The following is a 25,116-nucleotide window of genomic DNA, read 5'->3' as shown; positions in this document are numbered from 1 at the left end:
TAAAGATAAATATTGTGAATCAATTAAAGAAATGTTTTAGAAATTTATATTAAATTATTTTATCAAATTAATTCTTCTGTAAGTTACAAAAAAGTTCATTAAAATTCTATATTACAAAAGGTGAAAAAAATACTAAAATTGGCGATAGAAGAACTATATCCTGGACGTAAGAATTAACATTAGAATAAAATAATCATGGAAAAAAAGCATACACTGGAGTGATTTATGATTTTATTTTAATATTCTGTCATCTACAAGATATACCACCACAGAAATTACATCATCTAATGATACCATGACACTTTCTTCTTTAAATTACTATACATTATCACAATAACACAGCTTATAATACTGATCAAAATGTCATACATCGTAATAGTGCAAATAAAATGCCCCATGAGATTATTAAATTCTGTTACAGTAGCAAAACACCAGCCCAGGAGTCATTTTAAATAATAAAGATTTGTTTCACTAAATTCACTAATGAATAAATGTTTAAATGCATAAGGTTCAAACATGGGATGCCCAAAAATTACCAATGCATTTCGGCAAAACTAAGAGGAGGGGGAGATTAACATATCTGATCATTATTTTTATATATATATATATATATATATATTTTTACTGAACTTTCTTTTCAGGAATAAACTATACTTTGATCTGGAGCAAAAGATGCCAAAAAATTTTCCTACAATACTGTATACACACAAATGTTTATAAAAATTAGAACATTTCAATGACAAAATAGTTCAGATATTTTTAAAATCAATTTTTCTTATATTTCAACTAGGATGACGTCTTAGTCCACATTACAAGAGAATGCTGATAAGTAATAGATCACAGACACTAAATCTCAAAACAAATTTTACAAAATTTGATGTTTTATCTACAATAGAATCAGATTCACTTGAATGCATAACACTATTTTTACTAGTTCAATTTTCAATGATTATTAACAAATTGTCCATATTTATTTCATAATTTTCAAATAACTGCAAAACTTATATAGAAAATTTCAATAGAATTAATAAGCTATTATTAAGTTTAAGAAACATAAAAGCAGTGTATGAAGGAAAGTCGACACAAATATGAAATCTGATACTACAATCAAATCCCGGTATAATAAAGTTCATGATAGCGGGGCTTGATTGCAATTAAAGATGTCCAGAACTAATATATATATTTACAGGGAATAGAACTTTTTTTCAGCAAAATGTATAACTACTAAAATTTTATCACACATACATCTATGTTAATATATTTTTGCAAACAAATATAAATCAGAGCTTATGAATAATAGTTGTTTGTATTTTATTGAGGCTAGATTACAAATGAATTTAATTAGCAGCATAAAAATCAAAATGCTCTAACTCCACATTTACTTATTAGTAATAAAATACCACCCTCAGATATTCTCAAAATAAATGAAATTTTGTATTGCACCAAAATACTTTTCTCTTTGGTAATAAAAATATTGCACACCTCCATTAATTTATTTCTGTAAACTTTAACTGATTTTCTATCCATGGTCCACTTTGCTACGAAACAAATTAAAAACCTTCAGATTATGTAGAGATTGTCAATTATTATGAACAGAAGTTCTACTAAGTGAAATATCTAAATGGATGATATGTTTGGATCACATAATACCATTAAATACATTGATTAAATTTCAATAAAACTTTGGAAGGAGCAGTAACAGTAAGTTTACACAATAATAAGAATAATCAGAATAACAATTTGAGATAAAATAGATAACATTTAAAATCTCATTAAGAAATTGAAATAAAATGCTAATATATAATTTTAAAGAAGTTATATGATACAAATTAAGAAGATCTTATAACAATGACAAAGATTTGAAATCATACTTTATAAATCTAAAGGATTTAATTAACTATCACAGTTTAATGTGTACTTTTGAATTTTGTTTGGCCGAATTAAACAGCTTTATAAAGCAAAACCATGTTAAGTTTACACTTTGCATTGATTCTAAATAATTTCTTAGATAAAAGGGGAAATCCTTTAAATACAGATGAAATAAACATCTTTTACATGACATATGTTTTAGGAAAACTAACAGTTTTAAGAAAAAAGTTAACAAAAATATGTTTCAAATTAGATAGCTGAAATTATATCAATGGAAATAAGTTATAAAAACTCATGACTTATTCATCTGACAATGTGATTATTGACTAAATTACATAAGATCAGACAAACAGAGGTTACATCAGATTCTTTTCCAAATAGACATATAGGATTCCAAAAGATAGAAAAATCTTGTATCTGAATCCAGTAGCTAGATTTTTTTCATTGTTAAATGATGGACAAAGAAATATTTTTTGTTTTTATACAAAGTAAAATGAGAGTTTCAAAGAAAAATGCTTTTTGAGTATTTTTTCAAATTAAAATATATAAAATGGGGGGGGGGAAGCATTCAAAAGCATAAAATGGGATTGCTTTAATTTCTGGAAAGAAAAATTTTATTCATGATTTCTGTTCATTGGAGTTTAAGACCGCTTTGAAAAATTATTATTATTATTGGTATTTAAGTTTTCAGAAATCATCACACAATACAAACAATAAGGCAGATGCTAAAAGCAATTTCTTTTGTCTAATACTTCAGCTTTATTTTCAGTTAAACTGCAACATAAAATTAAGCTATGGATTTTTAGGTCTACCAAATTTGTATCTGTATACCAACATAAATTGAATCACGTTTAAAAAGTCTCATTACATGCATTAATACTGTCAGATTTTTAACAAATTATGCACTTATTTAAGTAGTGAACCCACTGGTCCCACACTTAAACAATTAGTAAAAAACAGAAGTTACTATAATGTAAGAATATTACTGGAAAAATACAATAAACACTAGCTGTTCTTTGAAATACACATCAATATACAAGCATATAAGTTCAATATGATATGGCTTTAGGAGGTTACATCACTCGTGCAGTCAGAGGCACTTCCAATGAAAGCAAAAGTCTTGTTTGTAAACACTAAATTGATATGATCAATGAACAATTAAAGGAGTCGTATCAATTTCATCCACAGCTTCAGACTGTTCAGATAGCAAACGAATAAGTTCATCTTCTTGGTCTGATGCAAGCCACTCATCTGATGTGCAACTTTCTCTCATTTGTACCTATATTGAGACAGAGAACAGAGATGTCACCCACCACTGATGTACTCTTTTTTAAATTAATTTTCCTTTCATTCCTTTGAGTTAGCGTGCACCAAAAGCATGCAGCAGAATAAGAACATTTCATCAATCATTATGTGGACATGGACACCAGTTCATTCTTCAGGTTGATAAATTAACAACCTAGTAGGAGTCACATGCCAAACTCAGTGATACACCATCTGTGTTCTCTGCCTTAACATCTAAAACTGCATGCAGGAAAAGCACATTTAAATCATGCTCCAAGAAATGACACAATAAGGAAAAATATTTGAAAGGAAACAACACGAACTAAACAAACACAGAAATATTAATGATTTGTGTTAGAAGGAGGAAAAGTTAAAATTTTCACAAAGAAAATACATCATTTAGCCAAATTTAGAGTTCTCTTTAAATAAGGCAATTAGTCATAAGCATATAAGCAACATATATTTTACGAACAAATGCATACAATTTTCGAAATCTTTTAAAAACTGGGAAAATAATAACCATGTAATAGTGCATCATTTCAGAAATATAAATAATTAAAAAGTCATTAATGACAATTGCAATGACACTTGCTGGGAGAAAAACTATAAATTATTTGTTACATAACAAGTTAAAACACAGTATAACATAACCATGCAATGACACAAAAGAATCATAATATACAGATTTGATGCATAATATTTAACTTGTAGCATTATCTCATAAAATAATTCTACTACTAATATATACATTTTTGATTACATAGTTGAACAAATACATAAAAAAATTAGTAACTGTTATAATATTTAGTCACTGCTTGTTTAAACAATTTTTAATTTTGCATACAGCTGAGAAAGTACAGAAGAAAGCAAAATATGATACATCTGTTCACACAATTTTAAAATACCTTCCTTTGTTTCAACAATTACTGATACTTGAATGCTTTTTCCAACATGAAAAATTTCTTATAGGTCTTATCATACAAAAATGATTCATTAATGAAGATTTTTTTTTTGGTACTACTATTACTACCATGTTTAAAAAATTGCAAGCTGAACCCCCTTTCTTTTGGTCCCTCAGTTTAGAATCAGTGTCACTGATGAGGCTGGTAAAGCAGCTGACACACTCTACTAATGTATTTGAAAGTTAAAAAAAAATATTGCCTTCGGCTGCTACAGATATTTTTTCCATGAATATTGTATGCATTGTTGAGTAACCAAGTTGAACTACCAAGTTCACGTTATTAAGTGGGAGTTTTGATAGTTGTTTTATAATGAGGCACTGTCATTATACTGATAATTTTAAAAGAAAAAGTTCTGTTGTTGAGATGTTAAACCTTGTTGTATAATGGTGATATGGCATTAAGAAAGGAATATCAAAGAAAGCAAAAGACTGAGAAAGCAAATATTGGTATGTTCTAGCAAAAGAACAATTTTCAGCAGTTCAAAATGTGACCAAAATCCCACAATGAAAGTCGTTCTCAAAAATTCGAGAAACAGCACTGTAAGAAATATAAGCCAACAGATTCTGAAATAATTCAAATTAAGATTCATGAAATTGCTCGACAGCACAAAACGAAATATTTCGGTGCAATCTAGCATTAGGTTCATTTCTTTAAATAGTGAAAGTTCTTACTCTGTAGGCAAACTAGAAAAATATGAAGACCAAACTTAAGTAACCCTTCAGAATAAAGTTGAAATACCAACACTGAAAGCAATTATCTTTCACAGCACTGCTTTACCATAAAGAAGAAAGAAAAATGATCTTCTATCTTATCTGACTTCTCTCATCTTCTAAATATAGAACAATGCTAACAAATTATACAGTACAAAGAAAGGAAATGAAAGTTAAAATTCTGTCAACAGAATTTTTTTTTTTTAAAGAACATAGCCAGTATATTTGCATTATTGCTAACGGGTATGAATGCTCTTCATCCATTATGTTCAAATGCAAGACTTAGCTGAAGTCGAAGATTATCAGAGATTAAGTGTAGAAGAAAGTAAAGATATTTAAAGCATAACTTGGTACTTTCTGATTAACCATACTCACAAACTACTCAATAAAAACCTTTTGTTTGGTGACTTTAAGAACTTAAAAGTAGTGTTTTGTACATAAATGATAGTAAAAAGTCACCTGAAAGAAAAGAAATTTTGTGGGAAAAACAAAAAAATATATGGACAGTTTTAACATTTCTACAACCAATGTTGACTCTTCAGCGAAGTGATAATTATACTTAATAGGCGTAAATCTACACACATTCAAAGGTGTGTGGGTCAGCTACTATTGCATGCATACTAAAAAATATTCGAAAACGTAGGAATTCTAAGCAAATACCTGTTAAAAGTTCCCCAATTTCTATTTGAGACTTAAAATGAAAACTAGTTAAAACAAAAATGTCAGAAAAATTCCCATACCTTCGCTGAATCTCTTAAATATATCATGGCTGGATCATGTATGCTCTTGCCAGAAGCAGCTTTTGTAGCTTGTACTAGATCTCCAAGGGCAGTAGCAACATCTTTCACAGCATTGATTAAAAGAACCTACAATGAAATTCAGAATGGAATTTGAATTAGAATTGGAGAACTTGTTGACTTTCAGTAAATACTTAATAATATAATATAAACAGTAGAATTCAGATAATTAGTGACCATAAATACAAGAATCCTGTACAGATTCATGAGGTGTGTATATCACGTAGATAAACATATGACTCCATAATTTACTACCTATCATTTTAAACTAAATACTATTTACAAAATTCAAGAACATCGCAGAACATTGTACTATAGTACCACAGCATGGAAGACAAGGCAAAAGCTTTGAGCACCATATGGGTGACAGTATGACTTTGCTCAGTTTTGCCTCAAATTTTGATGGAAAGTATCCTGGGGAAGATGTATCCGAGGATCTCCCACCCCTTTTTCCCTACCACCAACTTCTCGGGAGGATTTTGGCTCACCACATATTTAGAGTGACCCGATGCCACATAGATAATATACATTTAAAAATATCCATGCTTTCTCCAGGATTTGAACTTTTGCCCTTCAGTGCAGCAGTCAGAGTCACTAACCACTATCCTGGTTGAGCGGCTCTATCATTTATTCTTATTACAAAATCTTTTTCCTTTTTGTGTAAAACAGGAAGGAGGTGGACAAGTACGGAGACATAAATGAAGGGTTAATGCTATCTGTGAACAAAAGTACATAAGAGCAAGTCTGCAATGAGGGATTTACATAACTTGATTTATTATTATGAAATGCAGACTCGACCACTGTAAACTATGATCTATCAGAAAAAAAAGCTGGATTTTTTTTTTTTTTTTTTTTTACTGCAACAGTTTCATCCACTGACAAAAATAAAATAACAGAGACTGGCTCTCTTCCTGGATGGAAAACAGAAAGTCTTCTTGCAAAATCAATATTATTAAGACAATGTCCATAAGCTGCATTTGATTTTGAATATAAACAAACAAAATTTTGAATCTCAGAAAATTCAGCATGGCAAATTTTATGAAGATTTTCTTCATATTTCTGTACGAAAATACAATTTTTAATAGAGATTCATTATATATATAACACATTTTGATTACAGAAGAAAATTAATTTTATCGTTGAAGCTGTTTAATGCACTGGCATAGGTGCTCTTTTTTTTTAATCATAAATACGGATTGTGAATTTCTGAAAAATGTTTTGCTTTAGCTTTCATGTGTACATTCCATTACTTTTCAATATTAATTTGGAATTTATATGGCTAATCATGCCATGAAATATTTGTCATCAACATTTCTGATGTTGTATTCTAATACAGTCAAAAGTTGTTAATCCGGACTCGTCGGGACTTCGGCGATTCCGGATTATCGATTTTTCCTGATTATAGATCATCAATTTAAATCTTGTAAGATGTCTTGCAGAAATTCTAAAATTAAAAATATGAAACCGTAATTTATGAAATAAAGAACAATTATGATCTAAAGGGCATCAAAATTTAGAAAAAAAAAAAGCTTAATATTTATTTGTTTACTTTATTAAACATTTCTTTCAATGTAAGTTGTTTAAGTTGCTTCGTTTTACGAGATAATACTTTCTCTTTAATTCTATAAACAGACATAATTTCTTGTTCAATTACAAAGTTCCGCTGTTCAAGTCCCATAATTGCTATGCCGAGAATACTGACTAACTTGTCAATCGAATTTTTTCGTTTTCACTAACCTCTCTGTCACCTTCTTCATGTCTTTATCCATTTTTTGCAGCAATTCTACTTTTTGTTTGATGGACATCCGAACATACTTTCGTTTTGTACGATCTTTTGGGGAGCTCCAGAATCGGAAATTCTATTTGACATAATCGAAAGTTCAAGTTTACTTTTATAAAATTGCTCTTACAGTCAGCAAAAAATAATAAGCCGGATCCAATTCGAAGATTAAGGAACAATGCAATCATCAACATTAACTGAAATAGTTAATTAGATAATTTTAGCTTATACCGTCCATTATACATAAAATGCGCACGCGAAAACGTATTCTGCGCTTGCGGACACACATATGCGCAGTAGTAAAGGTCTTACACGCACGCGTAAATGCCTATGCGCATGTGTGAACGCGGCGCATGCGCAGAAAGTTTTTAGCTTTGAGGTCCAGATTATAGATCATTCCGGATTATGGGTGTCTGAATTAACGACTTTTGACTGTATTAACTAATTTGTTTGTATTTTCCAAACTGAATGAACACATTTACATCCATGACACATTTTTGCATTCACAAAGACTTTTCTCACTTTAAAAATAGAAAACATGAAAAACAAACTAAAGCTAAAAAACAGAGAAATCTTTTAACAAATAAAAAATTTAAATCTTAAGTTTTTTTTTTTTTTTTTTTTTTTTTTTTGTAGTGATATTAATCCAATTGCACGTGTGCAGAATGTAAAGGCAGAACTGGGATAATTATTTAGTGTAGGGAAAAATCTTACTACTAAACAATGCATTCATTTTTGTCTCTTGTTTACAAGGGTAAAAATTATTTTGAAAGTAATTGCACAGCTGGATATAACTTTTTAAAACAAAAATCTTTGGGGCATTTTTTACAAAAGGATACTTTCTAAAAAAATTTCCACATTTCATCTCTCTCCACTATGTTTTTATTTTATACTTGCATTATTTTCTTTGTACGCAGTTATACTTAAAATCTACATGTCCACAAGTCTTCACATGGTCTTTATTTTTTACTTCTAATTATGAAAACTTTATAAAGGATGCAAATATTCATGTTTCAGTATTTTTAAATTAAAAAATATATATATTTGTAAAAGTTACAAAATCTGATTTATTAAACCTTCCTTTGGACCTTTTACCTTGATTCAGGAAGATGTTACACTCATTTATTTATTTATTTTTTTCCAAATTAAGACTTCTGTACAACAAAAATTTACCAAGATATTTAGTTCTAAAACTAGAAATCAAAGGCCATACACAAGTTGAAGACTGAAATATCTGTATATAACTATAAATAAAATATCAGTCATAAAAAAGATGTTCTGATGTTAATAAATGAAGTAACAAATATTTCTTATGCAGATTATTGTGAAAAATATTGACTAATGCACTATTTTTTTAAAAAGGAATCTTATTCACAAAATTTTACAGACTTCATATTCTAGAAAACAGTGATCGGCTTCGGAATTTTCACATGTCCAAACTGTAACATTATTTTTATAAATTAAAAATCAGTTGTTTCTATAATTATTTGATTATGACTAAAATAATACTGCATACGAATATTAATAATGAATTTTTTGTGTTTAAAAACTTATAAATTATTTGTATGGAAATTCTTTTGGCATACCATGTGTAACAAATTATAAATTACAGAATGTCACATTATTAAATCACAAAAGAATCACATTTATTGGCATTTAAAGGGAGGTTAAGATTATTATAAAAAAATACCTTTTGTTTAAAACTGATAAAAACCATACACTAAAAGGAGAAAAATAATTTATTATAGTTTAATTAACACAAAATATTAAATACTTCTCTTTACAAAATTCATCTATTGTTTCATAACATTAATAATGCTCTTGATAAATTTATAAGCATAATGGTTTTTACATTTGACAATGCAATTAACAGATTTTGTTATTAACTTTTATCATTTATGATGTAAATTTGTTGATGAATTTTGTAAAGAGGATTTTTTAACCTCTTGCTCCCATTACATTATATGATAAATAATTTTCTCCTTTTAACTCATTAATAATTTTATCAGTTTTTAAGTTACTGTTCAGAAAGAAGATGAAGAATATGGTTTATAACCTCTGAAAATTTCAAATCTTTACAAAACAGTAGACTCCCGATTATCCGAGGGTGGATTATGCGAGGAGCGGACGATCCGCGCCTGCCGCACAAAGTTTTTTTTTTTTTTTCCTTACAAGCGCAAAGCAAAGAAAATAAAAATGTTCACAAAACTGAGAGAAATGTTAAATTTGCTAAACATTGGCTTATTTATGGCAAAAATATCCCAGGCCTTCTCAGAACCTTCCCCTCTGATGAGTAAGTGATTTCTTACTCACCCTTGCAGTGCCCGCTCCACCGCCCGCTCTCGTTTTAATCTTACTGACACGTCCAGTTCCTCCCACTCGCCATTGTTAGTTTAAGATTGATAGTGTTTGCGCTTTTTGGTTTTGTGTTTTTCGTTACCGATTTAAAATGTCAGTAAAACGAAAGAAGTTTATGTTGACGATTGCGCAAAAACCGGAATTAATTTCCAAAGTAGTAAACGGCGCTACAAGGCAGCAGATGGAATTGGATTACGGAATCGCGGAAAAAACACAGAGTGGTTAGCTCAAGTTCGAAAAAATGGTACTCCTGTAAATGGTCGTATCACTGCAGCGAAGACAAAACACCTTTTTTGAGTTGTTAGGCCTGAAAGGAAATTTTGATGCGTCTTCCGGCTGGTTGACTCATTTTAAGCAGTGATATGGAATTGGAGAAATTGGACTTCGTGGGTAGAAACTTAGTGGTGACCAACAAGCAGCCTACGATTTCCACCATGAATTTGTTTTAAAAGAAGAGCTATCTTTTGAACAAATTTACAATGCCGACGAATCAGGACTTTTGTGGAAATGTCTTCCACTTGCACTTTAGTATGTAAAAGTGAAAGTAAAGCGGCGGGTCATAAAAGCAGCAAGGAAAGGATCACTATCATGTCTTGCAGTAATGCTACCAGTGGACATAAACTTAGACTTGTTGTCATTGAAAAGTAAAAAAAAAAAAAAAAAAAAAAAAAAAAAAAGAGAGAGAGAGAGAGATCTTTCAAGGCACAAGGATAAAAAATTTGCCCGTTGATTACTTTAATAATAATAATAAAAAAAAGGATGGATTAATCGAAACATTTTTCAAGATGGTTCCAAAAATCTTTGTTCTTCAAATGCGTAAACATCTTAAATTGAAAAACCTGCCTGAAAAAGCTGTGCTATTGATCGACAACACACCTTCTCACCTAGCAAAAAGCATGCTAAAGTCTTCTCATGGACAAACTTTTGCAAAGTTTCTCCCCCCCCAAACGTTACTGCACTAATTCAACCCATGGACCAAGGAGTCATTGCAACAATGAAGAGAACATACTGAACCAAGCTGCTAATGACCAAAATTGAAGATTATGATCTGAAAGAGTTTTGCAACACTACACAATCTTGGACAGCATCTACGATATTGTATCTGCATGGGACTCAGTGAAACCATCAACCCTCATAAAATCATGGAGAAAACTCATGCCTAATGTTTAAGCCAACAACAACCTTACCCCTTTGAGTAGTGAAGAAGAGAATAAAGATGTAGACACGCCCACGGCAACTCTTGCTGATATGGTGAAAACAGTTCCGGGTGGTGAGAACGTCGATGCTGAAAACATTAACGAGTGGTTGGAGTGTGACGTCAACGAACCTGGCTTCGAACGCTTGACAGATGATAAAATTGCGAAGAAAGCAAGAGAAGAGACAAAGAATGAAGGACAGCGAAGAAGAGCCCACTGTGCAAATGCGGAAGACTCATGAAGCGGCTTTGCAAGAAGTCGACGGACTACTGAGCTATTTGGAAGAACAAGACGACGCAGAGTTGGCCGAGAAACTTATGCTACGAAAAATGCAATTGTGCATCCTTGACGCCTCTCTTAAGTAGAAAGCACTTTTCTGTTTTCATTAACAAAATGCATTTTAGGTTAGTTTTGAATGATATACTAGTGTTAGTTAAACATTTACTTCTGTTTATCTTACGTTTTATTGTACATAAAACGATTTTTCAAAGTGGAATGACTGGTTTCTCTTTTGCTATACCCGTTTTTAGCTTTTTTTCGGATTATCCGCGATTTTTGTTATCCGCGGCACCCACGCCACCCAATTCCGCGGATAATCGGGATTGTACTGTAGATGTATTCTTGGATGCTTAAAAATTTAAAGTCCCATAAAAAATGTAATATCACATACCACAATAAAATTACGAAAATCAGTTTTTAAAATTAAATACTACTAAAATACATGTAATTTATGAAATTAAAAAAAAATAGTCAAAATGCCTAATGAAAATGTTTGACACAGTAGTATATTTAAAAAAAAAAATCTGATGTGTACACCACATGACTTCCTTGTACAGAATATTAAATTATACGCATTTCTTCTTGCATTTCATTTAAACTTATTGGATTGAATTAAATCTACTTTGCCGACAGCACATAAACCACAATAGAATAAATGCATTCTTTAAAATTCACTCTAGTATTTGTTTACCATAGCGACACTCTGGCGCTAGATTCACTTAACAGTATTAATAATCATATAACAGTTAACTTATATAATAACTATATAACGAAACTAAGTTAAGTTAACTGTTATATAATCCAATAATTATATAACAATTAACTTATACATTTCGTTCATATTATAACTCATAATGCACAAAATTTATATCATTTAAAGAATAGAATTATCTAATCATTGCCACATGTTCTATTCAAATACTATAACAAAGCTAGAACGAAGTATAAAAGAAATTAAGCAAACAAAACAAAAAAGAAACAGTTTTTCATGGACGATTGAGTATTTCTCATTCAATTAATTCAGTTTTCACTTCGCGACAAGGCAAAAATACATAAAAACTCAAAATATCTATATTAAAAACTACGAAGTAAATCTTAAACACTTATTTCCTCGAAAAAAATCCAGAAAGAATTAAGCATGATTTAATTGGCAATAATAAATGAATGCGTTATCTTTGTTGTTGCGAAGCTGTTTCTCTAGATTGGCAACAAATCCACTAGTCTCCTGTTTCAAATGTAAACATCAATGGCCACCATAAAAAAGGCTTAGCGGCACTTAGACAACTTTAAAATTTAAAATTGTTGATAATTCTAAAAATATTGCATACAGATTTACTAAAGGCATAAAAACCTTAACCAGAAGATAAAAACAACATAATACAATCATTTTTAAAGCAAAAAATGTACAATTTACAAACATATAAGAGTAAAGCAACTGAGATCACTGAGCCGGGTAACAAAGTGGATATATATATATTAATATATTTATATACGTTTGGCGCGGCCGATTGCAACCAAAATGCGAGGTGCACATCTACGTGTTATAGCAGTCCTACATACAAAATTTCAACATTCTGAGGCTACTCGTTTTTTAGTTATGCGAGATACGTGCGTACGTACATATGTTCGTACAGACGCCATGAAAAATTCTCTTCAGAATTAATTTTAAAGCAGTTTTATAATTTTTTTGAAGGAAAAGAGTATTTTATTCTGTCCTTACATACAGATATCACGCAAAAACATCGTTAAATTGCATTCGATAGCGGTCAAAATAGATATTTTCTTTGAAATATGCTGCCTGAAACTTTTCGCGATTACAATACTTCCTTTTTACTTCACACAATGAAGTAAAAAACGTAAAAAATTGCTTCATTAGTTTCTTTCTTTCTTTTTTAAAAATCATTCATGTTTTCAAATACATCCAAAAGTTTGTTTTATAATCTGTGAAAATTTCAAAACTTCATAATTGATATTGAAAATCATGAATATCAAATAGCCACCCCTCCCCCCCCCCAAAAAAAAAAATCCCGAGCAATTTTCGAAAAAAATCTTAAATTACGTTTGTAATCTCACACTCATTTCATTTAAATGTTTTCTCAATCAGATGGTGCAAAAATCATTTCAATATTAAATTTAAAAAAAAATCTAAGCTGAATTTTGAAAAAATTACTTCATCAGATCGCACTGTCATTTATAAACAGCATGTGTATAAAATTTAAACTCAATAGCTTATCAGGAAGTAGTTTAAAAATCAATGACAATGACAAACTTTTTAATCATAGTGACAAACTAAAGAAGTAAACTAAATAAAAGCATGAAATATCATTTCATGTTTATAAAAATCAACTTAAAATTATTCTAATTTATATATTAATTAACCATTAAAACAAGTTGGAAATAATGTCAAATACAGAATATTTTGGAATTAAATATCTTAGTCATTTTTTTTTTTTTTTTTTTTTTTTTTGTGTGTGTGTGTGTGTGTGTGTGTGTGTTTTATTTTTTATGATAAGAAAAGTTTCCTAAATATAGGTTAGAAACTGAGGGATCCTATAAAAAGTCAAATTTTATATTTTTTTTACAAAACTGATTTTTTTACATTCTATACTATCTGTTCTATTTCTATCAATACCGAAACATGAATATTTGCAAAATTTAAAACATTTTTGTAAATGAAAATATATCTATGACCAATAGGTGTAAAACTAAAAGACAGGTAAGCACTTTAGCAGATATAGTGTTCATTTCAAGATGGTATTCAATAAATATGGATTAAATTATTTTTTTCTGGTTAATATTTTAGGTGCAAATAATCCAAGTATATTGTAAAAATTACAAAGGAAAATGTAAAGAAAACTCGGAACCCTTGCACCATAACCCTTAGGCCCAAACTTTTATTATTAAAATCGTACAATATTATTGTGCCCAAACTAGTAATTTGGAGCAGAGTATTGTTCATTATTACAACGAATCAACACCTAAATTACAGAACTGAATTCAGCAAAAGGGCTATATTCTCAAGAGTTATGTACATTTTTTTCAGGCAATAAAATATTTTGAGAAAGCCACCTGGAAAAAGAATTATTTCACTTGCTGCTCCAATAAAATGCTTTGTCATCTCTCTCTTTGCCACAATTTTGGGGAGGGGAAGCGCATTTAAAAATCTTGCATAATAAATCGGGAATCATTTCATTTCAATTCTTTATGAGGTAAAATTTTCCCATTTTTCTCTTGCAAACAGTTTTTAAGATCAATTAAAGCAGGGTTAATTTTAGGGATTTTACCACTAAAGTTTTTCTGAGCTTGCAATATGGAATCAGAGGTTTTGTTTTGTTAGGGTTTTTAAGATTATAATTACATGGAAATTATTATTACTTTATATCTTTAACAAATATATATTTTGATTTTATACTAAAAGCAAACAATTTTAAAATACACTGTGAATACTATATTTTATAGGATTATTTGATTATGACAAATTATATATATATATATATATATACAGTCTGAAGATAAGGATAGTCGTTAATCCGGACTCGTCGGGACTTCGGCGATTCCGGATTATAAATCATCAGTTCAAATCTGGTAAAATGGCATGCAGAAATTATAAAATTAAAAATATGAAACCATAATTTATGAAATAAAGAACAATTATGATCTAAAGGGTATCAAAATTTACAAAAAAAAAAAAAAAAAGGTTAATATTTATTTGTTTACTTTATTAAACATTTCTTTCAATGTAAGTTGTTTAAGTTGCTTCGTTTTATGTGATAATACTTTCTCTTTAATTCTATAAACAGACATAATTTCTTGTTCAGTTACAAAGTTCCGCTGTTCAAGTCCTATAATTGCTGTGTCGAGAATACCGACTAATTTGTCAATAAAAATTTTTTCGTTTTCAATAACCTCTGTGTCACTTTCTTCGCTATCGGAAGCGAATTATAATGACGAGGAATTTGATTTAAATCATATCAAAGACGGAGTACATTGAGATGAAATACTACATTTAGTAAGGAATTATAAGCCAAATAAAATAAAAACATCTGCCCTGAAGATAAGGACAGTGCTGACAGATCAACTTCCAATTCATTGCGCGCCGCGGCGTCCTGCCCCCTGGCCGCAGAGCATTATGAAATTGATAAACAGATTTCGGAATGGTTAGAGAAACGAAGGATATGCCTTTATCCATTTTTTTGCAGCAATTCCACTTTTTGTTTAATGGACTTCGAAACATACTTTCGCTTTGTAGATCCTTTACATATTAATAAATATATATCAGAAATTCTATTTGACATAATCGAAAGTTCAAGCTTACTTTTACAAAATTGCTCTAACAGTCTGCAAAAATAATAAGCCGGATCCAATTCGAAGATTAAGGTACAACGCAATTTAAAACATTAACTGAATTAGATAATTTTAGCTTAGCTTATACCGTCCGTTATACATTAAACGTGCATGTGTAAACGTATTATGCACATGTGCACACGCATATTTGCAGTTGTACAGGTCTTACGCGCATGCGCAGAAAGTTTGTAGCTTTGAGGTCCGGATTATAGATCATTCCGGATTATGGGTGTCTGAATTAACGACTTTTGACTGTATATATATATAAACCACTTTTAAATTTTTATTTTAAATTCCACTGTGACTCATAACAATTAAAAAGTAACACTTTTGCATTTCTAACATAAAGTAAAAAATACAAGTTTAAAATATTATACCGCCTCCCCCCCCCAGAAAATTATTTTTTCACAGAAGTTCATTAGCTAAGAAAATGGGGGAAAAGAAAATTAATCTGCAATATATAGATACAGATGACAGATGAGTTAACTCATTAACATAGCAATTTACTATTTCATGAATTATTATGATTAATTTTAAAAAAATACTGACAACCTATAAATAAGCCTTCCCCAAATTTGAATTTATTATTTCATAAATTAAAAAAAAATTAATGATAACCTATCAATACGCTTTCCACCAATTCTTATATAGACTGACTGATCTTATAACTTCACTTTCAATCATATAAAAAAAATTTACTTACACACTTTAAATATAAAGCTAACTAGAAATGAAGAGAAACACGCCAATGTGACAATCAAAATCACAATAACAACCTTGTTTTTAGCATAAGTATATTACTACACTCAATCGATTTCGAGGGCAGCTAAAGGTCTCCTCATCAGGAGAACGAAATTCCTAGAAAGAGGAGAAAAGAAGAAAAATAAAGCATAAGCAAAGGAGTCTCAGAAACACAACCACAACGTGAAGGACCATATGTTTCTGAGATTCCTTTGCTTATGCTTTATTTTTCTTCTTTTTTTTCCCTTTCTAGGAATTTCATTCTCCTGATGAGGAGGGACCTTTAGCTGCCCTCGAAATCGATTGAGTGTTGTAATATACTTACGCTAAATACAAGGTTGTTATTGCGATTTTGATGAAGCTAACTTTCATTTAAAAACTTTATGATTAAAAGTGAAACTTTAATGATTAACAGTAAAAGTAATACTGCACAGTCTGCTTTCAAGTTAAATGGCAGGTAACATATTTATTGGCATGAACTTGATCATTTAATTGGACAATTTTATTTTGGCCCCTTTCAGGAAAACCTACCTGAGCTTCTGGATTATTGGAACCAAGTGAAGCAGCACCAAGTTTCACAACTTCTGCAAGCTGGATGATAGTTGTTACTGCATTCTGTGCAGCAACTGCAAGTTGCTCTTGGCTAGAAGCAGCACCAGCAACAAGGGTTTTAGTATCTTCTACAAGAGCTTTCGCTGTTTTAAGGATATTTTCTCTAAAAGAGAACAGAAAAGTTAAAGGAAATCTTAACAAAACTAGTCATGATACTCAATAAAATAATAATTTACGTGAATGAAGGGAGTATGCAAAGGAAATAAATAGGGATACATAAATGGGAATAAAATACTGCACATATCCTTGTGTAAATTCTATATATTATTTAAAAAAGAAAAAAAAATAATTTCTTAATTCTAATCTGTAGTATATTTGCACACTTCTTCATTTTCGAATTACAAAGTATGCATGATAATGACATGTTGAAAAAAGTATCCAAGATTTTCATAGTTAAGAGTCTCCCAAAAAAAGCTGTATTAAAAAATCACAAAAGTCAAGAGTGAAAATCATGAAGGCCAATCACATGAGTGAATCTAATATGAAACTTTTACACATCTTTTGTAAAATGCGATATGTTTAGTTTGTTTCTTAAATAAAAACATGTGCTAATATGTATTTTCTTTGTTTCAAGTAAATTATTAGGAAGAAAAATATAATCAATTCCCTCCCTTTTTTAATGAAAATTCAGCATGACAACAGAATGAAAGATTAGGGTAATGAATTACATAAAAATGAAACTAAAATTTTATTATAGATGAATTAAAATTCATATTTTAAAAGTACATACATATACAAAACAGAAAGCATTCAATAAAATGCTTGATACCTGTCTTTAGTAAAAGCATACTTAACACTCATTTTCTAAATTACCCAAGTATCAATACTAATTCCAAACTTCAAATACTTTAATAATACTGAACTTTAAAATAAAGCATACATTTCAATTTTAATTACAAAAACCACTGCCTCAGCTTCAATTTTATAAACAAGCTACTTTGTAGTTGCAAATTACACTCTGAATATAAAAATAAGCCTAATGACAAAGTGAAATGCTTGATATACATATTACACAAAATATTATGTATCAGCATTAACAGAATATGTAAAAAATATGGCACCTTAAAAGAACAATAAGCTAAATTTTTGAATTTGAGATATCTGCATCATTCACATGAACCATGAATTTTATCACAGAAAATTCAAAATTCCTTGTACTTCAAGTTATTGCCATTTTCAACACACCGGTAAGACATGCACATTTAAATAAAAAGTGTTAAAAAAATTGGAAACATACATTCCTTTTTAAATATACAAAGAGAATTTAGCTTTGAAGAAAACTTTCACTAATTTTATGGATATTATTGAAAAACCTGTGGAAATTTTTCATTGGTATTTCATAGCATTTTTTCAACCATGTAATTATGTACAGCAGAAAAATCAAATTACTGTCAGAAAAAAGTGTTTATAATTTATCATAAAAATATTACATATTTTATTTATAACAGGGCAGAGGGGGGAACCTAAAATTTTTATTACCTGTGATCTGAAAAAGTTTCATTTTCATTTTCAGCATGTAAAGTACCAGCAGTAGCAAACATTATTGTAGTGTCAAGATCACCTATGATTCCACTAACAGTACTAGCAGCATTAATGCAAGCCTGAGTTCCACGTGATCCAGCTTGCAAAGCAGCAAGTACATAAGACACCTAGAAACAACACTTTTTTTTTTTAACTTGCAAAATTACAACATTATGGAATAATTAATATTGCAAAAGTGCACAAATAAGTCATACAGCATTTCTTTAATTTGAGGAACACTAAAACAATTTAAGGCTTCAACTACAAACTTTTTTGTCTAATACGAGATGTCTAATCAATAAATTGGAAAATTTTCACGTTTGGTAATATTTCAAGTTACAGATAAGGATATTATAAAGTTAATGCTTACACTATTAATTCATAGCTGCTACCCGATATTATCAAATGAAACTATGCAGCGTAATAGTATATTTTATTAATTTTTATATTTCATTTTACCTTCAACATATAAACCAATATTTAAATTTTTTAAAGCCCACAGATTTTATTATTCTTTGAGTAATTTTCTAAGGTAATTGCTTTGCTACTTATCACTGCTTTTCTATTATTTTTAATCAGTAGAAATAGAATTTTAGAAAATAAATCAAAAGTAAAAAAAAAAAAAAAAAAATTGTGTAAGTTGTGAACCTACATTTTTAACTAAGAAAAGTTTCTTTCTATTTTGTTCATTTAATATAAATTTCATATGCATTATTTTAACACTACAGAAGTCATAAAACAAAGCATTATTATTTTATTTAAATTTCAATTAAAATTTATTCCTTGTTTTTTTTTTTTTTTTTTTTTTTTTGTTGAATGATCTCTAACTATAAATAAAGAAATTCATAACAATCTAGTAGCCTCAAACTGTTTCATAGTCTACTTGAAATTACTACTTTAGTAAAAATAATCTACTTGGGATAAGTTAAATTCTGAAGAACCTTTTTTACAAGAAATGGCACAACAAATTGAGAACATTTGACCTTATATTAAAAATATGAGGTCTGTCTGATAGTCACAAACAAATCTCAGCTTACTACATATGGAATCATATGGCTATCTTTGATGATTATCAGTGAATTGTTTTCGAAAATAAGAATAACTGACATGACTCATTTATTGTGTGTTTGGTATTTCAGCTTTGAAAAGGTAAAAATTATGATTTGAACACACCAAATGTTTAATTTTTTAAGCATATAACATAATTTGTAATTTACGTATTTTTGCTGATTCTATTTGATTTTTCATGTATTTCTAATTACAGTACAAAGTCTGTAATCTGGACGTCCATAATCCGGGCCTCAAAGCTACAAACTTTATGCGCATAATGCATTTACGCATGCACGTTTAATGTATAACGGACGGTATAAGCTAGGCTAAAATTATCTAAGGCATTTCAGTTAATGTTGCAGATTGCACTGTTCCTTAATCTTCTAATTGGATCCGGCTTATTTTTTGAGATTGTTAGAAAATAAGCTTGAACTTTCAATTATGTCAAAAAGAGTTTCCAATTCTGGAGCTATCAAAGGATCTACAAAGCGAAAGCATGTTTCGATGACCTTAAGGCATTTCAGTTAATGTTGCAAATTGCACTGTTCCTTAATCTTTTAATTGGATCCTGCTTATTTTTTCCAGACTGTTAGGAAATAAGCTTGAACTTTCGATTATGTCAAAAAGAGTTTCTAATTCTGGAGCTGCCAAAGGATCTACAAAGCGAAAGCATGTTTCGATGTCCATTAAACAAAAAGTGGAATTGCTGCAAAAAATGGATAAAGGCCTATCTGTCTCAAAATTATGCGAGAAGTATGGCATTGAAAAGTCCACTATATATGACACAAGAAAAAGGAACTTTTTGAATTTTTTGTGGAAGCATCTTAAACAACTTGCATTGAAAGAAATGTTTAATAAAGTAAACAAATAAATATTAAGCTTTTTTTTTTTTTTTTTTTTTTTTGTAAATTTTGTTACCCTTTAGATCATAATTGTTCTTTATTTCATAAATTATGATTTCATATTTTTAATTGTATAATTTCTGCATGTCATCTTACCAGATTTAAATTGATGATCTATAATCCGGAAAAAACCCTAATCTAGAATTGCCAAAGTTCCGATGAGTCCGGATTACGGACTTTGTACTGTACATGGAAAAAAAAAAAAAAAAAAAAACGTATAATTTTTAAATGCACACTTAACAAAAATTAACTTATGTTAGGGTTAAATTCTATTGAGTTACAAGTACTTGATCTTTAAAAATGAATAGATTTTATGGATTAAACTGACAGTTTTGTTATCAGAATATTTTTTAATATCCTCTAATACCAACAGTTCTGCAATTACTTTATACTAAAACTTCATAAATTGAAAGAATCAGACAAAAGAGGAAGGCTCTGATACATGAAAGAAATGCAACATTATTTTGTGAAAATATTTTTACATGAAATTTGCACTTTTCTGTATTCCTTCCACCTAAGGATGTTTTCATACATTTTTAAACCAAAAACATTTAGGAATATAAATAGATAGACAAATATTATAAAGTGGAGAGGTATACTATATACATGAAGGAAAATGAAATCCCAGCACCATGAAGAAATCAATTTAGAGGAAGGAAATATAGGCAATGAATTTGTCTGGGTAAATTTGACTACGTTTCAAGATCAGAGGTTAATTTATGCATGAGAACAGCTATTTAAAATGTGAAATGGTGGTACATTAAAAATCGCTGTAATTGCCACAATGTTGAATGCAAACACTGTGTCTTACACATTCCGTACGTCATTTTGTGGGATGGAGTTCCATGCCTATTGCACTTAAGTCATTTAAACATCATAATGTTGATTGTAGATGGTGCTCAATTTGTCGTCCAATCATGTCCCATGCATGCTCGAAGGGAGAAAGATCGCATGATCTTTCAGGCCAAGCCAACATGTTGAAACTCTATAGAGCACATTCGCTGACAGCAATATGTAAAGGTATGGTGGTAAGCATTATCTAGTAGGTAAATGCCCCTGGAATATTGCTCAAGAATGGCAGCACAAGTAGTGCAATCACCAGTCTGAGACACAAATTTGTATTCAAAGTGTGTGGGATATGACCAGAATTCTTCTGCTATTAACTACTATTGCAAGTCCAATATGTCTATGCTACAGACAGTTTAGTTCCAAGTGTTTACCAGGCCTTCTTCTAATCTATTATGGAAACCAAGACACAAATGGCTCTCATTTGAGAATGCAACAGACCTCCATGTTGCCCTTCAATGAGTTCTAGCTTGACATCACTGAAATTGCAGATAGTAGTAATGGATATGGCTGCTACAGAGAACTCAGCTCAGAGCTGTTCGTCAAGTAATTGATTTGTTACAGTTCACTGTGTCACCCTGGTACCAACAAAAGCTTGAATGTCTGCTGCAAATGCAATTCAACATGCCACAGACATGCAACAAATACAGTGGTCTTCCATTTGAGTGATGGTTCATGTGTGGTCAGATCCCAGCCTTCTTGAGATAGTACCTTTTTCTAATCATTGCTGTCAACATTGCCTGCACAGTGGATATGCGCCTGTAAGTCTTATGTAATATCAAGAGCAGAAAATCCACCTTCTTGTAGCTCTATCACACAGCCTTGTTCAAACTCAGCAAGCTGGTTATAGCACCCTCTTCATCTCTTTAAAGGCATTCTTCACTCAAATCTTACTCACAAAGGCCAATCCAGAAGATAAATGAAGCACACATAGTCAACATTGCGTATTTAAATCAAATATGATTTGCGTATTTATAGTGCCACTACTACTGCCATATTTATTAACCTAGCATGAAATTTGAATAAACATTATCATTCAGATGTGCAAATATGCTACCAAAATTTCATTTACTAGCTTAATTCCTTGGAGTTGAGATTTCATTTTCCATCAGTGCATATTATATAAATGCTCCCCACTTTCTGAACTTACACAGATATGAACAAACCTGTTCTCAGGAAGTGAAATTTGTCCAAAAAGAAGATACAAGAAAATAAGAAAAATGAAATCAAAAAGACATTAAAAAGAAGATACATATATATAGATAATAAGATGAGAAGAATAAATCAAAAAGAAAATAAACAAATTTTGAGGGTCTCACTAATGCTGCTTATGATGAAAGGAAAAGAAAACCCATTCACACAATTTATGCACTTTCTTAAGAAACACATTTCAGAAATTAGTGTTGCTGGTTCATCTAATACGGTAAGTTAAGCTCTCATACAGCTTCTTCATCAGATATCTTCCCTTTATTTGTCGATAAGCCTTCAGAAGGTGAGTCTTACACTGACTCATCCCCACCTATCAACATTCTGTATTTAAATCAAACATGATTTGCGTATTCATAGTGACACTACCACTGTCACATTTATTAATCTAGCACAAAATTTGAATAAACGTTATCCTTCAGAAGTGCAAATATGCTACCAAAATTTCATTTACTAGCTCAACTCCTTGGAGTTGCGATTTCATTTTCCATCAATGTGTATTATATAAATGCTCCCCACTTTCTGAGCTTACACAGATATGAACAAACCTGCTTTCAGGAAGTAAAATTTGTCCAAAAAGAAGATACAAGAAAATAAGAAAAATGAAATCAAAAGACATTATAAAAAGAAAATACATATATATAGAAAACAAGATGAGAAGAATAAATCAAAAAGAAAATAAACAAATTTTAAGGGTCTCACTAATGCTGCTTATGATGAAAGAAAAAGAAAACCTATTCATACAATATACACACTTTCTTAAGAAATACATTTCAGAAATTAGTGTTGCTGGCCCATCTAATACGGTAAGTTCTTTAATCTCTCGTACACCTCTTCATCAGATATCTTCCCTTTATTTGTCAATAAGTCTTCATAAGATGAGTCTTACACTAACTCATCTTTACCTATATAAAGATTAGCCTCATCCACACATGCCTTAGAGAGGACTATCCCAGGTACTTTATAGTCAAACAATTCTTCATCTATTCATATGTTTTATTTATAAAGTACTCCATTGGAAATTTAAATTCTATTATTTGTATTAATATTTTAGTTCATTCTGAACATACAAATATACTATAAAAAACCAACTAAACACAAAAAGAGTGCAAATATGTGGCTAATAAACAAAATTCTAAATATGTACTTTTTCTGTAACTGTACGGGCATTATCTGCTACATCCCTCTGGCTATAAGTATCTGAAGGATTGCTTTGACAAGAACCTGCAGCTTTTGTGAGATCAATACATGCTGTACCCAGATCCTGTACACTACTTTTAATTCTATTAGCAACCTGAAAGAATAAAGAATATGAAATTTTAGTAAGAGATTTCAAAATATGTAAAAAAAAAAAAAAAAGCAGTGTCATATAAATTAATTTTGTTTGTTTCATAATCCACCACAAGACTAATTTAGAATTTACAACTAAATACAGTATAAAGCCCCAGATTCAGATGTTCAATATCCTGACCTCTAGATCACCAGTCAAATAAGTAAACAAATATATGAATAAAAAATAAAAAAAAATAAAAAAAAAAAAAACCTCCTCTTTGTCTAAAAAACAAAGGAATAGAGAATGTAACACTCAAAAAGCAAGAGCACCTCAGCATATCATTTTTTAGCACCTGCTGACTAGGTAGTTTCAGGGTGTGCAACGACAATGAATTGACTGACATATTGATATTGGCTAGCATCACACATGCACTTGAGTGGTTATGAAAGGCTTATTATTTTTCTGTCTGCCCTAAAAAAAGTCTGCATGCCATTTTATTAGATTTAAATTGACGATCTAATACCTGCAAATTTTCAAAATCTGGAATTATCGAAGTCCTGAGGATTACAGATCTCGGATTTAATGCTGTATTTAATTCCTTTACAAATTTCAAAATCTCAAAAGAAGCATCTATAAAATAATAACTCTACCCACAAATTTTTTCATTAATTAAAACATAACAACTAATTTTATCAGGAGAATCTCATACCCCCATATAAGAACTAATTTTTAACTGAAATAACACTCTGACAGTTTGATAATGAATACTTAGTAAATATTTCTAAAAACTAAGTTAATGATTAAAAAAAAAATTCTTATAAGGTTTATTTCTATCATAAAATGTTCACAGTAAAAGACTTAACCATAGGAATTGAAACAGCTATAACTAAACAGATAATGAACTAGGAAATACAGAAATATTTTGTCGATTTCATAACTTCTAGCATTACTGATCTGCACTCAATGTTCATTGCACAAAAATTTTAGAGTTCTTTTTTCAAAACTACAGACATAAGAAAATTACATCAAGATTAGATGTGGAAGCAACAGCTCCTCGTGTATCTGATGCGATATTGGCAAACTCATGTGCTAGTCTGGCAGCAAGTGGTCCTAGTTGAGCAGCATCAGCACCTGATTTAGCAATCTGTTAAAAAAATTAAATAAATGACAAATAGATTTTAATAAAATTCATAGAAACTTCAGCTTTCACAATATGCATGACAAAATAATTTACCATTTCCTGAGCAAGCCGAGCAATTTCTTTGGCATGGTTGACCATTCGAGTTTGATAATCCACAAAAGAACTTTCTGGAACATTATTCATTTGATGTTCATCAACCTTTAAAAAGAATAGAATGATTATGAAATACAGCTCAAATTTTGCAA

The 25,116-nt window shown here is 30.1% G+C and overlaps 1 protein-coding gene across 4 annotated transcripts in view; it reads right to left on the bottom strand.

The window, feature by feature from the left end:
• The window catches only part of rhea (Talin_middle and talin-RS domain-containing protein rhea), a 194,189-nt gene that overhangs the window by 22,254 nt on the left and 146,819 nt on the right, over positions 1–25,116 (bottom strand). For 3 of the 4 annotated variants that reach the window (XM_085827687.1, XM_085827689.1, XM_085827688.1), the window contains exons 46-51: positions 24,965–25,069; positions 24,755–24,874; positions 23,605–23,751; positions 18,412–18,581; positions 16,852–17,035; positions 5,566–5,691 (exon numbers count right to left, since the gene is read on the bottom strand). In XM_085827687.1, the coding sequence (XP_085683813.1) occupies positions 5,566–5,691; positions 16,852–17,035; positions 18,412–18,581; positions 23,605–23,751; positions 24,755–24,874; positions 24,965–25,069 (852 nt within the window). Of the gene's footprint in view, positions 1–214; positions 3,149–5,565; positions 5,692–16,851; positions 17,036–18,411; positions 18,582–23,604; positions 23,752–24,754; positions 24,875–24,964; positions 25,070–25,116 lie in introns of those variants that run through there. The other variant, XM_085827690.1, reaches the window with a different exon arrangement.

This window comes from Stegodyphus dumicola, chromosome 12, assembly GCF_044657685.1.
Source record: "Stegodyphus dumicola isolate Sdum_Otavi_A_Nest chromosome 12, ASM4465768v1".
Taxonomy (NCBI): domain Eukaryota; kingdom Metazoa; phylum Arthropoda; class Arachnida; order Araneae; family Eresidae; genus Stegodyphus; species Stegodyphus dumicola.
The sequence above is the reverse complement of the archived record's forward strand: the minus strand, read 5'-3'. Positions and strand labels throughout refer to the sequence as shown.